At 49.5% G+C, this 14688-nt stretch overlaps 1 protein-coding gene across 2 annotated transcripts in view; it reads right to left on the reverse strand.

The window, feature by feature from the left end:
- Nucleotides 1-14688, reverse strand: part of BRAF (B-Raf proto-oncogene, serine/threonine kinase) — a 52258-nt gene that overhangs the window by 19186 nt on the left and 18384 nt on the right. For both annotated transcript variants that reach the window (XM_066590273.1, XM_066590272.1), the window contains exons 3-9: nucleotides 13092-13346; nucleotides 12836-12939; nucleotides 8585-8687; nucleotides 6415-6563; nucleotides 5066-5185; nucleotides 3771-3921; nucleotides 2405-2444 (exon numbers count right to left, since the gene is read on the reverse strand). In XM_066590273.1, the coding sequence (XP_066446370.1) occupies nucleotides 2405-2444; nucleotides 3771-3921; nucleotides 5066-5185; nucleotides 6415-6563; nucleotides 8585-8687; nucleotides 12836-12939; nucleotides 13092-13346 (922 nt within the window). The remainder of the gene's footprint in view (nucleotides 1-2404; nucleotides 2445-3770; nucleotides 3922-5065; nucleotides 5186-6414; nucleotides 6564-8584; nucleotides 8688-12835; nucleotides 12940-13091; nucleotides 13347-14688) is intronic.

Consider the following 14688-nt stretch of genomic DNA (forward strand, 5'->3'; position numbering starts at 1 on the left):
ATAGAAGCAAAGGGGGCGAGAACCTGCAGATTTAAAGGGCACCTCTGGAAACAACGTGCTTTACTACTGCTGTGCAGACCTACAGTTTCTTGCCCTGATTACAGACATATATCCTTCCATCTGTCCCCCAATACATCACAAGAGGAGAGAATGGATGAAGTAGTAATATGACTGCAGATCAGACTACACAGGGTTTGTTTGTGGTCTGTTACCATGGAAACCGGTCTATACTACAGGAGCTGTAGACATTAAACAAGGCTACTTGCAAAGCAGCTTCCTTTCTTATTTTAGATGCAATGGTTCTTTTTAAAGGGTGTGCAGATTTTTGCAACAGATATTCGGATGTGGCCCCCTACAGTTCTCAGCTTTCCCAGACTCCCGATTGGCGAGATACAAATCACATGTCCGGCTCCTTCATAGTAGATCGCTTCACATGAAACAAGTTTCCAAACCACTGATCAGGGAGCTCCTGGTACTGATGGAGAGACGACTCCGCCACACCAGACAAGGAGAGTCAGCGATGCCTAGCGACAATGCCAGTAACGCTGCGATCAGGTCCCTTATGGGTCCATCTGCAGGCCGCAGGGTGTAATGACGGCACGCTGATTTCTGCAGTCCGTCACTTATATGGACAGTTCAGCAGTTTTGCAGCAAGTGTGCGGCAGACTGGAGTCCTGTGAGCCTCATTCATTTTCATCACTGCTCCCTCCTCCCTCCTGCCGCTGATTGACAGGTCTCTCCCTGTTACTAATCATTTAGCCCTACCGGTCAGTGTCTGGAGGGAAGAGGGGTGAGCAGTGACTATACAAAGACTGATGAGCCGCAGCAGATACCTCTGCATAGCGCTGCAAGCTTTCAAAAATAAGCAAAACCACCCAAACTGAAATAAGTAACAGACCACTGAAATCAGCGTGCGTTGCTGCACCCCGTTGCCTGTAGATGGGGACCTGACCGCTTCCCTTTAATTGTTGATGAAGCAGAAGGGGGTGGCAGAATATAACCTGCAGTTGCCCTTCTCTGCCATCCCTCTGATCTGCAGGTTCCAGGTCCAGTTTATGGCCAATGCAATCTTCAGACCAACTAATCCTTACAGTGCATCGGTAGACTACCGATGCATTATCCCTGCTCACCGATTGGCCAGGACTCATCAAGTGATCAGTTCTGGCCAATCAGAGCAGTGTGCATTAGGTAGTCAGAAAATTGAAGCAGCCATCTTGGACAGCGAAAAAAGGGCTCAGAACTGGTGGATCAGAAGGAGAAGAACTACAGGTAATCTACTCTTGTCCGGTCCTGAAACTGAAGGGGTTCTTAATTGTAGGCAGTGCAAATGGGTTTTTAAACTAGACAGATGGGCTTTCAGGTGTCTGGGAAAGTTGGGTGACTGACCCGGATAAACCATTACTGAAGAAGTGTCACAGCAGCCACACAGCTTTTCTAGCACCAGAAGAAACCTTAAAAAAAAAAAAAAAGGCCAACTGGACGGGAACAAAATAAAAAAGTGTAAAAGATCTATATTATTCTGCAGTTGGGATCGGACTTTAAAAATATAAATGAACTTAAAAGCAGAATTTAGTTTTAGTATTTTTAGACATTTCATTAAAAAGGGATAAAATACTCAAAATCAGGATATTGGGGGAGGCGGGTTGTAGCGCTCCACGTAATGGCTAATCTTGTGGCCAGGCTGTCTGAGAGTCAAGAGCGATGCAACGTTATGTGATAAACCCTCCGATGTGTAGCAGACTACGGGGACCGACAAAGGCAATCTTTGGGGCCATTGGAGAACCTGTACGAGGGGAAGGCATGTGGGTTGTACAGAGGCCCGATCAGCTCCGCTTTACTAAATTATTCCTCATTTGATGACAATTCTGGATCATCTTTTCTTACAAACTGTATTATACCATCCCTCTGTTGTTCCTCCTGGAAATGTATAAATAAGCTGAGAACTGTGTACTACTATTCCCTTTATGAAGAGGATGTGTGCCATCATGGTTGACTGTCAGTGTGTAGGGACACAACCCATTTACAAGGGCGATAGTAATGCCCGCTATATTATTTAGACACTTCCAGGAGGAGTAAACACAGGAACAACAATGCCCCATTGTTACAGAATCATTTATGGGGAATACAAGGATTTAGTACAACAGACGTGTCAGGAGAGCCGACAGATCCATGTTCACATTAGCATTGGAGGTTTTCTCCCATAACGGAGCAGGAAGATGCAATTCCTTGGCTTATGGCACAAACTAGCGGCACTGACTAACGGGTTCCGTTTGGTTTCAGTCCGGCTGGACTTGTCAGACACGCTGTGGTATTTCGTCCATGAAATTAACGAAATTCAGTGACCAGAACCCCAAATGCTGATGTGAACACGGTCCATCTCTACAAGATGTAAGGGGTCACTTACCTCCCTCGCTGCGCTGAAGGCCCTGGTCCCGGATTAAGTCCTAAAAGATAGAAAGAGGCAGATGGATCTTGTGTGTGAACATCCTGTAAAACCAGTCTAAAGCTGGGGATATGCGAAAAAGGGGATTTAAAAAGCACACAGCATATCCTATCCCATTTCGGCCCAATTACAGACCAAAGTAGCCCATTGGGATCACTTAAATGCGCATGAAATCAATGGGATCTTCTTGTGGGTTTTTTTATGTACATGGGTAAGAAAAAAATGCTGGGACTATGCCCGTGTGAATGAGGCCTTAAATGAATTGAGCCGGCAAGTTTGATCACTTATACCATATACTGCAATACTTCAGTAGATGGGATTTCTGCTGGTATTCTATTAAGACGTTCCTCTGTCATACCTTAGTAGGCAAAAAAAAACTAAACACAAAAAACATGGCAACCTTTGAGGTGGAAGCGTTCACGACATTTAAATGCTGTCAAAATTGACAGTAACATTTAACCCTTTGCAATCCAATTTTGGATTCAGGGTTTCCTAGGGGGCTTTCACTTTCTGCCATTATACAATGGTGCCGTCTGCTGGCTAGAGCCAGTACTGCAGTAGGTGACATGCTGGAGAGGTCCCCCGACAACAGAGCAGCCAGTAATCTACAGTAAGACTACTCTGCTGGACGTCTTCCAACATCGGAGCTGTGCAGCCTTCAATCAGAATGTCTTCGGACGTCAGACAGTGGATTGGAGAGGGTTAAAGTGCTAACATTCACAATTATGGATATGGCGGCAGGGTTGACCAACACAGATGGAGTAAGCGGGAACGGCTCCTGGGCGGCTCTATACAAACCTCATGCATCTAGGACGTACGGGTGTACTGGGGCTGCGGGTTTTGAAGCGGCCTGGCCGCTCGCTCTTCCGCTGCGGGTGGTGCTCCCATATAGAGAACGCGGGCGCAACAGCAGAAAAAAAAATGAACATGCTGCGAACGACGAATCCGCACCGCAGCGCCGGCTTTGCCACGGTGGATTTCTGAGAAATCTCATCCACATGGCTGGCTAACCCCGGGATTAACGGCCGCAGGCAGATGTGCCGCGGCGAAATTCCGGATGGAATTTCTGCGGCAAATCCACCCCGTGTGAACCCAGCCTAAGGGGTTAACAGTTCCACAGTAACAAGATGTTCATACACACAACTACAGTCGCATAAATGATTAGCGGCATGGTCGCACTTGCTTAGCATGTGCAGAGTTTATGTTACACGGTCTTCTCTTTCAGGCTCTTTGAGCAAGTTCCATAAAACCCCTTTAAAAAAAAAAAAAAAAAAAGACACACAATTTGGGCGTTGGGCCATTACCCATAACACTTCGGTCCACTTACGTCAATATTAACAGGCTCAATGGTGTTGATGTGAACATTGGGGGCGGACGATGACCGGTCTCGCTGGCCAAACTGGTTTCTGTGGTCTTCATCAGCGGGTCGGAATGGCTGGGGAATGGGAATGGACTTGGACGGAGAACTACTTGGGAGTCTGGGAGCCAAGAAAGGAGGAAAAGAAACAGTTACTACGAGTTCACAGTCCCCTACAGAGCAGAGACAAGGACATGCACCGGTCTCAGGAGCAGCTGAGAGTGACCCCCTAGCCGTGGGGATTTAAAAGGGTATTACCACCATGACTGCACTGGGAGAACACACACCGCTAGGCAGGGCCGGGCCATTTCCATATCTTCTGAACCTGGGCCACCGCATACAGCGGGACAGGAAGGTGCACAAGCTCAGTCCTGGAGATCAGTGCAGGTCCCAGAAATGGGAATTGTATCTACCAGACTTTAGAGCTTATCCAATGGGTTGACATGGCATCTCGATGCCAGACAATGCTGTCCAGGTCTGCCATAGCCTGTGATTGCTAGGATTAGTGAATGCATCGCAGTACACAAGTACTGCAATGTATTATCAGAACAATCATAGGTTCAAGTCGCCAACAAAACAGAAAACACACATTTTATCTTGTGTGGCAAACAGTGGATGTTTTCAATGATCACCCCATTCTTTGTATACTCTCCACACCCACAAAGGTTGGCAGGGACATCCTGGCGCCGGCTAGTCTAGCCTCGATGGAAGTCGCTCAGATTGCTGCATTTTGTCATCCAATGAGCCTGGAGTGCAGCATAAACCCACACGATCACAGTGATCATTTCCATCCGTGGCAGCACACGTGTGTTCAGTGCATTGTATGGCGGCACGGGGTTCAGCTTTATACGGCGGCGCTAAGATGCAGCTGAAGAAGTTCAGTTTTCGCTTTAACAGAGAAAAGTTGTAAGACGTGTAATAAGGAAGAATCGCCCGGCTCATGGGAGGATTTTCCACAAGGATTAGAGAAAATCTAACATTTACATGGCTCTATTAACAGATCACAACTCAAGCGAACGCCGGGGATAATCCCAAAATACACAACAACATCCAGCCCTCCGACTGAGGAGACGTTACAGCATCTCCAGCTCACTGCCGTTTTGGCTGCTCCTCATATTAAGACAGAAGAATTAGAAGCCCTGGCAGCTGCAGAAAGGGAGGACGATGAGAGCCGTGCTAATTCATGGTGGTCTGAAGCCCCCCCATAGGAGTTCGGGGAAGGGCCACCCATGGTTGAAAGGAACAAGAAGGCCGTTAGGTCTTACCCGCTGATATCTGGAGGGGGAGAGGGGGAACAGGATTCGACAGCTGGAGTGACCTCCTCGAGCTGACCTTCCTCCTGAGATATTGGGTGGTGCTCAAAGAACTTGGACACAAACAGCAAACTGCGAAATAGAACAAAAATAGTCAAATTAGTCAGGCCCGGCTTGTGCAACATGTTTTTTTTTCACGTTTAGGAGAACCTTTGTGCCATTTTTTAACAGTGATCAGACCGCAGCGCATCAGATCTCAAAATGCCTGGCACTGACAATCCGATACAACCGCGCTGTCTTCGGTCACCACTAGGGGGAGTTCATACATTGAACTCCATAATAACTTTATGTAGTAAACAGTATGCAGTAAGCTCCCTCTAGTGGTGGTTGTAGGCAGCAGAATTACATCATATAAATAGGCATACTCCAGTCAGTGGGTAAAATTACAAGTTTTCACCTATCCGGTAGATTGGTGGGAGGATCACTGAAACCCCCATCAATTCCAAGAATGGGTGTCCAGTGTCTCCGCAATTTCAGTTCACAATACAGTCTCCCATTTCTGTAGTAGGGTGTGTTGTGGCAAATAGCCACTGGTTGCACATGTGCGGCACCACTTCATTCTTTTCAATGGGGCTGATGAAAATATACAAGCATAGCATTCGTCAATCTGCGACATTAGAATGGAGCCGCTGCGGCACATTTGTTACTAACCTGCAGAACTGGGAGAAGGGACCATAACGTGTGAAGGATGGGCGGGGGTGGTCGGGGTCAGGACGGGTCCCCCACCGGTCTATCAGTTTTCACCCACTGACCAGAATACGCCTTTAAGCAACCCTCTGGTTTTAGAGAAACTTCTGTGTCAGACCAGAGGGAGGGGACATATTACCTGCAGTTCTTTTCCGCCATTCCTACAATTCACTAGTTCTAGGTCCCATTTCCGGCTGTCCCAGATGGCCGACAATCTCGATCCTACCTAATCCCTACAGTGTTAAAACTACTAATTCACTAGATCTGCTCCGATTGGCCAGAGCTGCTCATATGATCACAAGCGTCCAATCAGAGAGCAGTGTGTGAATTTTAGGTAGCTAGATTGCCGCAGCTACCTTGGAAAGATGAAAATGGGGCCCAGAACTAGCGGATTGGAGGAATGGCAGAGAACGGCTGCAGGTAATATACCCTCCCGCGCCCCCAGCCCTGGCACAGAACCAGAGGGTCACCCTAACCATGTCTGCCTATGCAGGGGGTTTGGAGCTCTGACTGGACGGCTATGAAGATAAGACTTTGGGACCTAAAAGCAGCATTCAAACTTCTCCCTTCGTCGAATCATCAGTAATGGTCGCCATCTCCCCATGAGGACTTACTCGAGTCGGTCGTAGTTAACGCACATGAGTGGCACCTCCGTGCTGCATCGCTGGTGGAACTTGTACCCGCATGTCTGGCAGCGAAAACCCTGAAATAGCAGCTTCCGGCAAAAGTCACAGAACGCTAGAGTGAAGAAGGTTTTCCGTACCTGAAAACACAAAAGGCCCCGTTAAAGGAATTAAAAAAAGCTAGAGATCATCATGACCGCTGAAGGCTTCCTGCTATGCTGGACGGGTGCACTAGGCGGGAAGGAAAAGCCCGTTAAAGCTTGGTGCCCGCTGGGGGCATCAGGACCACAAACGCTCCATTGATGAGGTGGAATCAGTGTTCAGGTCCGCAGCATAGTTTGATACGCTGGCGATTTACAGGGGTTATCCGGTTAGGGGGCATCGATGGTCCATCCTCAGAATAAAGCCGCATTGAGACAACAGTCATCTAAACGAGTGCCTGAGCGCCGACGTCACTGGCAGAGCGTTTAGACAGGCAGAGTTCACCGCTGGCTTCTATGTGAAGTGCCAAGCGGGAGCATTACACGCAGCGAGAAGTCAGCCATGTTTTTATACTGATTGGAAGTCAGCAAGTGAATGAATAGTGAATGCTTATTGAGAAGTGAATGAATAGTGAATGCTTTTTTTTTTTTGCATTTACAAGGGACGATTATCGCTCAATTTCGTACAAACAAATTTTGAGTGATAATTGTCCCATGTAGATGGCCCTCAAGTCATCAACAGCAGATTGGTGGGGGCCGCTGTCCGGAACACTCTACCCATCATCCGTTTGCCAGGCGCGGTTGAGTGTTTGTACACAGCGCCGATTCTTCCGGACAGCTCCGTTCTTAGTGTAGTGGCCAGGCTTGGTATTACTACCTGCAGTTTATCTGTTTTTTTGAGCAGTTGAACAAAAAGCTGTTCAACAACTTTTGTTGAACTGCTCAAAAAAAACAAAAAACACACGTCTCCATGTGATTGGATGTTAATAAAAGTCAACTGATGGCGAAGAATATAAAAGCTGCTTCTCCACAGCCCCCGACGCTGCACGTAGTGATACCGTGCGGGCTCAACTCTGCAGTCATCTACTATTCACCTATTAGATACCAGATTAGTGCAAGTTGAACCCCAAGGGTCACATGATATGTTTAGTGCGTCACATGACTGATGTCCAGTCCATGGACTTTTCCATTCTACTGTGCAAACAGCGGCCGCTGCCCTGCTATAAGAAAGGGATGGGAGCAAATTCTTAAATACACATCTATTAGAAAATTGTAGGATTTCCAAACCCGTAGAGAGCGGACAAGCCCTTTAATCCCAACGATCTTCCAGTAGGCGGGAACAGCTTCTGTAAGGTGCGCGATCACATGTACACATAGCAGGTCTGGACAGCCTAGGTTCCCCCATCATTCTGCACTCAGTACCCCATAATGACAAAGTGACAACAGAACGGTGGGAATCTTTGCAGGTTTCTTAAAACTGAAACACTACCATTTTGCATTGACCCACGTCTTCCCCCTTTGGCAGCGGTTACAGCCTCCAGTCTTCTTGGGTTGATGCCACCAATGATGCCATTGAGTGACTGTGATTGGTTAACTGAGCACCGGCTATCATTGGCTGACACAGCACTCGATTAACCAATCAGAGCATTCGCTTGCTCTTGTGGCCTGAAGAAGGATGCGGCAGACTGCAGCAGCGGTTGTGACCAGCATGAAAATCGGAACGCTGGTGGTATTAATAGACACCCCCTGAAAATAAGACACTGCGCCTCTTGAGGCAAAAGTTAATGACAGGGCCTTATTTTCAGGGAAATTTTTAAAAAAAGTACAAATATTTCTAAGATTCTGTTGCCACTTTGTCATTATGGGGTATTTTTTTAAATTTGCACAATGCCATAAGAAAAAAAAAAAAAGTTAAAGGGTCTGAAGACTTTCCGGACCGGCTGTATGTGCAGACATGGAGACAAAATAGTCCTGTGACTCCTTTGAGCACATCTCAGCTGCTGCTGTGAAGGAAACATCACGCCCCAATATGGAGGTGAATGAGGTTTGTACTAGGCTGTCCAGCAGTTCGGCTGCTGCAGATGGAGATAAGGGTCATCCATGTAGCCACTTGTCTGTCCAGTCATCAGGCATTACAGGTATATCAGTGGCAGGCTCCCATCGACCCGCCTAGTACTTACAAAGTTATGGGTTGTGAGCGGCACGTTCTCCAGGACCTCCACGTGCAGCTCCTCCCCGGTCAGCCAGCTGATGTCCGTGTCCCAGCCGATCGGCTTCTTTTCCCTGTTAGAATAAAGCAGAGGTGTCATTGCTATAAGATACATCAGCGTTTTAATAGAAGTATCCGATACGTCGGGGTCCCACCTCTGAGACATCAGGGACCTGAGAAGTGGAGGAGCGGACATGTCTAGGAGGGACCCCAGTGTGCAGCATCTCGGATTTAACCCCCTTAGTGAAATGAGGGCCTTTCTTGGTCCTAACACAGCAAAATTTTTTTTTTTTGGAGGGGGAATTTTCATCTCCACTTTTCAAAAGCCATAACTATGTCGGCATGGCTATATGAGGGATCGTTCTTCACACAGCAAGCTGCAGTTTGTGTATCCAAAAAGGTAAACATTTTATTTGACGGCACAAAAAAAAAAAAAAAAAGAGGGGGGGGGGGGGAGGGGGGAACCCCATCAATTCTGCCTTTCACAGCCCTAAGGCCTCATGTCCACGGGAAAAATCAGGCCCGCTACGGATTCTCCATGGAGAATCCGTAGCGGGTCCCTCCTGCCCCGCGGACATGAGGCATAAAAATAAGAATAAACTTACCTCTCACACGCTCCGGATCTTCCCTTCGCCGCGGCGTCATCTTCTCTGCGTCGCGGCCGGATCTTCTTTCTTCGGCCCGGCGGATGCGCAGGATGACGTCGGTGACGTGCCCGGCGCATGCGCCGGCCCGAAGAAAAAAGATACGGCCGCGACGGAGAGAAGATGGTGCCGCGGCGAAGGGAAGAACCGGAGCGGGTGAGTAAATTCCGATTTTTGTCTCCCGCGGATCCGGACGGCTTCCATAGGCTACAATAGAAGCCTGCGGGAGACCCGCACGAAAATGGAGCATGGTCCAGATTTTTTCATGCTCCATTTTTTTTAAAATCACTTTTATTGACCATCCGCGGGTATTTATCTACCCGTAGGTGGTCAATGCATCCCTATGGGGTGCGGATCCGCGGGCAGGAGAAGAGTTAAAATCAGCTGCGGATTTTAATTCTTCTTTTGCCCGTGGACATGAGGCCTTAGGCTCTTTCACACAGAGTGGCTTTACCATACACCATGATGAGGTGCGCTAAACACACAATAGAACAGACGGCGCTCGATAATCGCAGCGCTGGAAAGTACCGTCCAGCGCCGCAAGTGAGCGCATGTCTGGGAGACTGTAAGAGTGACAAGTGACAGCACTGAATGACTGATGGGCTCATCGAGCGCCGGATGTGACTGCACCAGCAGAAGATCAGCTGTAAGAAGAGGAAGACGCAGCGCCGCCAGACACCATCGGGAGGCATCGGACAAGGTGAGTATAAGACCTCACCCCCACCCTCCCGAAAATAAGACACGGTGCCCTTTTTGGGGCAAAAATTAATACAAGACCGTGTCTTATTTTCAGGCGAAGACAGTATACTGCCAAGGTAAAGTGACAGCCGCCCCGTGATGGTCATTATACAGCTGAGGTAAAGTGACAGCCGCCCCGTGATGGTTGTTATACTGCCAAGGTAAAGTGACAGCCGCCCCGTGATGGTCATTATACAGCTGAGGTAAAGTGACAGCTGCCCCGTGATGGTCATTATACAGCTGAGGTAAAGTGACAGCTGCCCCGTGATGGTCGTTATACAGCTGAGGTAAAGTGACGGCCGCCCCGTGATGGTTATTATAATACTGAGGTAAAGTGACAGCCGCCCCGTGATGGTCGTTATACAGCTGAGGTACAGTGACAGCCGCCCCGTGATGGTCGTTATACAGCTGAGGTAAAGTGACAGCCGCCCCGTGATGGTCGTTATACAGCTGAGGTAAAGTGACAGCCGCCCCGTGATGGTCGTTATACAGCTGAGGTAAAGTGACAGCCGCCCCGTGATGGTCGTTATACAGCTGAGGTAAAGTGACAGCCGCCCCGTGATGGTCGTTATACAGCTGAGGTAAAGTGACAGCCGCCCCGTGATGGTCGTTATACAGCTGAGGTAAAGTGACAGCCGCCCCGTGATGGTTATTATAATACTGAGGTAAAGTGACAGCTGCCCCGTGATGGTTATTATACAGCTGAGGTAAAGTGACGGCCGCCCCGTGATGGTTATTATAATACTGAGGTAAAGTGACGGCCGCCCCGTGATGGTCGTTATACAGCTGAGGTACAGTGACAGCCGCCCCGTGATGGTCGTTATACAGCTGAGGTAAAGTGACAGCCGCCCCGTGATGGTCGTTATACAGCTGAGGTAAAGTGACAGCCGCCCCGTGATGGTCGTTATACAGCTGAGGTAAAGTGACAGCCGCCCCGTGATGGTCGTTATACAGCTGAGGTAAAGTGACAGCCGCCCCGTGATGGTTGTTATACAGCTGAGGTAAAGGGACAGCCGCCCCGTGATGGTTGTTATACAGCTGAGGTAAAGGGACAGCCGCCCCGTGATAGTTATTATACAGCTGAGGTAAAGTGACAGCCGCCCCGTGATGGTTATTATGCAGCTGAGGTAAAGGGACAGCCGCCCCGTGATGGTTATTATACAGCTGAGGTAAAGTGACAGCCGCCCCGTGATGGTTATTATGCAGCTGAGGTAAAGTGACAGCCGCCCTGTGATGGTTATTATACAGCTGAGGTAAAGTGACAGCCGCCCCGTGATGGTCGTTATACAGCTGAGGTAAAGTGACAGCCGCCCCGTGATGGTCGTTATACAGCTGAGGTAAAGGGACAGCCGCCCCGTGATGGTCGTTATACAGCTGAGGTAAAGGGACAGCCGCCCCGTGATGGTCGTTATAATGCTGAGGTAAAGTGACAGCTGCCCCGTGATGGTCGTTATACAGCTGAGGTAAAGTGACAGGCGCCCCGTGATGGTCATTATACAGCTGAGGTAAAGGGACGGCCGCCCCGTGATGGTCATTATACAGCTGAGGTAAAGGGACGGCCGCCCCGTGATGGTCGTTATAATGCTGAGGTAAAGTGACAGCCGCCCCGTGATGGTCGTTATACAGCTGAGGTAAAGTGACAGCCGCCCCGTGATGGTTATTATACAGCTGAGGTAAAGGGACAGCCGCCCTGTGATGGTTATTATACAGCTGAGGTAAAGGGACAGCCGCCCTGTGATGGTTATTATACAGCTGAGGTAAAGTGACAGCCGCCCCGTGATGGTTATTATACAGCTGAGGTAAAGGGACAGCCGCCCTGTGATGGTTATTATACAGCTGAGGTAAAGTGGCAGCCGCCCCGTGATGGTTGTTATAGAGCTGAGGTAAAGGGACAGCCGCCCCGTGATGGTTGTTATACAGCTGAGGTAAAGGGACAGCCGCCCCGTGATGGTTATTATACAGCTGAGGTACAGTGACGGCCGCCCCGTGATGGTCATTATACAGCTGAGGTAAAGTGACAGCCGCCCCGTGATGGTCGTTACACAGCTGAGGTAAAGGGACAGCCGCCCCGTGATGGTCGTTATACAGCTGAGGTAAAGTGACAGCCGCCCCGTGATGGTCGTTATACAGCTGAGGTAAAGTGACAGCCGCCCCGTGATGGTCGTTATACAGCTGAGGTAAAGTGACAGCCGCCCCGTGATGGTCGTTATACAGCTGAGGTAAAGTGACAGCCGCCCCGTGATGGTTATTATACAGCTGAGGTAAAGTGACAGCCGCCCCGTGATGGTTATTATACAGCTGAGGTAAAGTGACAGCCGCCCCGTGATGGTCATTATACAGCTGAGGTAAAGTGACAGCCGCCCCGTGATGGTCATTATACAGCTGAGGTAAAGTGACAGCCGCCCCGTGATGGTCGTTATACAGCTGAGGTAAAGTGACAGCCGCCCCGTGATGGTCGTTATACAGCTGAGGTAAAGTGACAGCCGCCCCGTGATGGTTATTATAATACTGAGGTAAAGTGACAGCCGCCCCGTGATGGTTGTTATACAGCTGAGGTAAAGTGACAGCCGCCCCGTGATGGTTGTTATACAGCTGAGGTAAAGTGGCAGCCGCCCCGTGATGGTTGCTATACTGTTGTTGCTATGGGCAACAAGAGGCAGCTTTTCTTCTCTACAGCTGTGTGCTGCCGCCTTCTCCTTGGCCGCCCCGCATCATCAGTCACACATTTATGGAAATATGATTGTTTGTTACCCCAAGTGAGGAGGTAAAAAAAAAGTAAAAAGGAGGGTGGGGGGCAGGTGCATCATTAATGGGGTAAAAGCTGATCTTCTGTTTCTTACCCGTCTTGGACCCTGTACACTGCACAGCATTCTGGGATAAGACCCCGCATCATCAGCGCTTTCTTGAGACTGTCCCGTACGGTTACGCCACATCTGGCTGGTACCTGGAATGGCATACAAAATCTTAAATGATGCAGTGCCAACAACCAGTCAGCTAATCATGGCCAAGAGCGGCATGTGAAGACCCCACAGGTGACGGACCACCATTATTCTCCAGAGCAATGCAAATCGAGCAGAAGCCCTGAAGACCACTCACCACGGTGCGCTGCTTGTTAGGTAGGAAGACTCGGACGATGGGTTTCTGAGGAGATTTCGGGTTAATTCTGGAGAGGTCGGAGGGGTTCTGTAGGACGGATAACGATGAAGGCGCTAGAGACAAGGTGGAGGGGATGGAGGAGAGCGTCATTTCTGAAGACAGGGAAGAAGAGTCCGTTCCGTTCCCCATTGACTCCAGTAACTGTTGCTCCCTCTGCTGGAGGGCATCAAGTTTGCTTGTGTATTCTTCATAGGCCTGCGATGGGAACAAAAGGAGGTCAATTAGCAGTTGTGCCAATTAGCAGTCGTTTCCTGATGGCATTACCGTGCCAATGTAAAATAAGTGGCCAGAGAAGTCCAGGATGAGACAGCATTCCTATCCTTAAAGCGGCCAGCCAGGATTAGAACATGGCTACCTTCTTCCTAAGACAGCACCACCCCTGTCCACAGGTTGTGTGCAGTATTGCAATACCAGAAAACATGTGGACAGCAGTGAGGCCGCTTCTAGAAGAAAGTATGTTTTCCTATTCCTGGACACCAGCCAGTGATTGATAAGTGATCAATCCCAAATAAAAAGATACTAAAAGTCCAAAAAAAAAGCTGTGCCCTTAAGGGCTCATGTCCACGGGCAAAATGTGATTTAAAATCCGCAGCGGATCTCCCGCGCGCGGATCCGCACCCCATAGGGATGCATTGACCACCCGCGGGTAGATAAATACCCGCGGATCGTCAATAAAAGGCATTTAAAAAAAAATGGAGCATGAAAAAATCTGGACCATGCTCCATTTTCATGCGGGTCTCCCGCGGGGACGGCTCCCGCGGGCTTCTATTGAAGCCTATGGAAGCCGTCCGGATCCGCGGGAGACCTAAAATAGGAATTAAAAGCATTTACTCACCCGCAGCGGGCCGCGAAGCTCTGCTCTTCCTCACGGCCGCATCTCCCTTGCTTCGGCTCGGCGGATGTGCCCGGCGCATGCGCGCGGCACGTCGACGACGTGCCGGCGACGTGCCGCCGGCGTCAGGAATTCATCCGCCGGCCGAAAATGAAGATCCGGCCGTGAGGAACAGCTGACCTTCGCCGCCCGCTACGGATAGGTAAATGCTTTTAAATTTCTATTTTCGGCGCTCATGTCCGCGGGGCAGGAGGGACCCGCTGCAGATTCTACATGTAGAATCTGCAGCGGATCTGATTTTCCCCGTGGACATGAGGCCTAAGGGGTTAAATACGTTTGTCACCCATGCACAGGATACGGATACATGTCGAGGTGGGGCACATGTGTATTCACCAATCCTGGGGCTCCTAGTGGACAGAGGGAGTTATTGGAAAACCCCTTTAAGGGCTCTTGCACAGGGGCACAAGTCCTGCGGCGAGATTTTCCGCAGAATTTCCACGCATGCCCGCTGCCATAGGATTGCATTAGATAATGCAGACAGCCGCGAATTGACCGTGCGAAGACTTGCGCGGTAAACAAATCGCAGCATGTCCCATTTCTGTGTGAGCCTCGCAAAGGCCCACACAGAAAGGTCACTGGTGACGCACCTGCTCTGTGCTGGGCGCAGCGGGCACATAGAGTGGAGGAGTCGGCAGAGCAGGTGAG

The sequence above is a fragment of the Eleutherodactylus coqui genome, chromosome 2 (genome assembly GCF_035609145.1).
Source record: "Eleutherodactylus coqui strain aEleCoq1 chromosome 2, aEleCoq1.hap1, whole genome shotgun sequence".
NCBI lineage: Eukaryota > Metazoa > Chordata > Amphibia > Anura > Eleutherodactylidae > Eleutherodactylus > Eleutherodactylus coqui.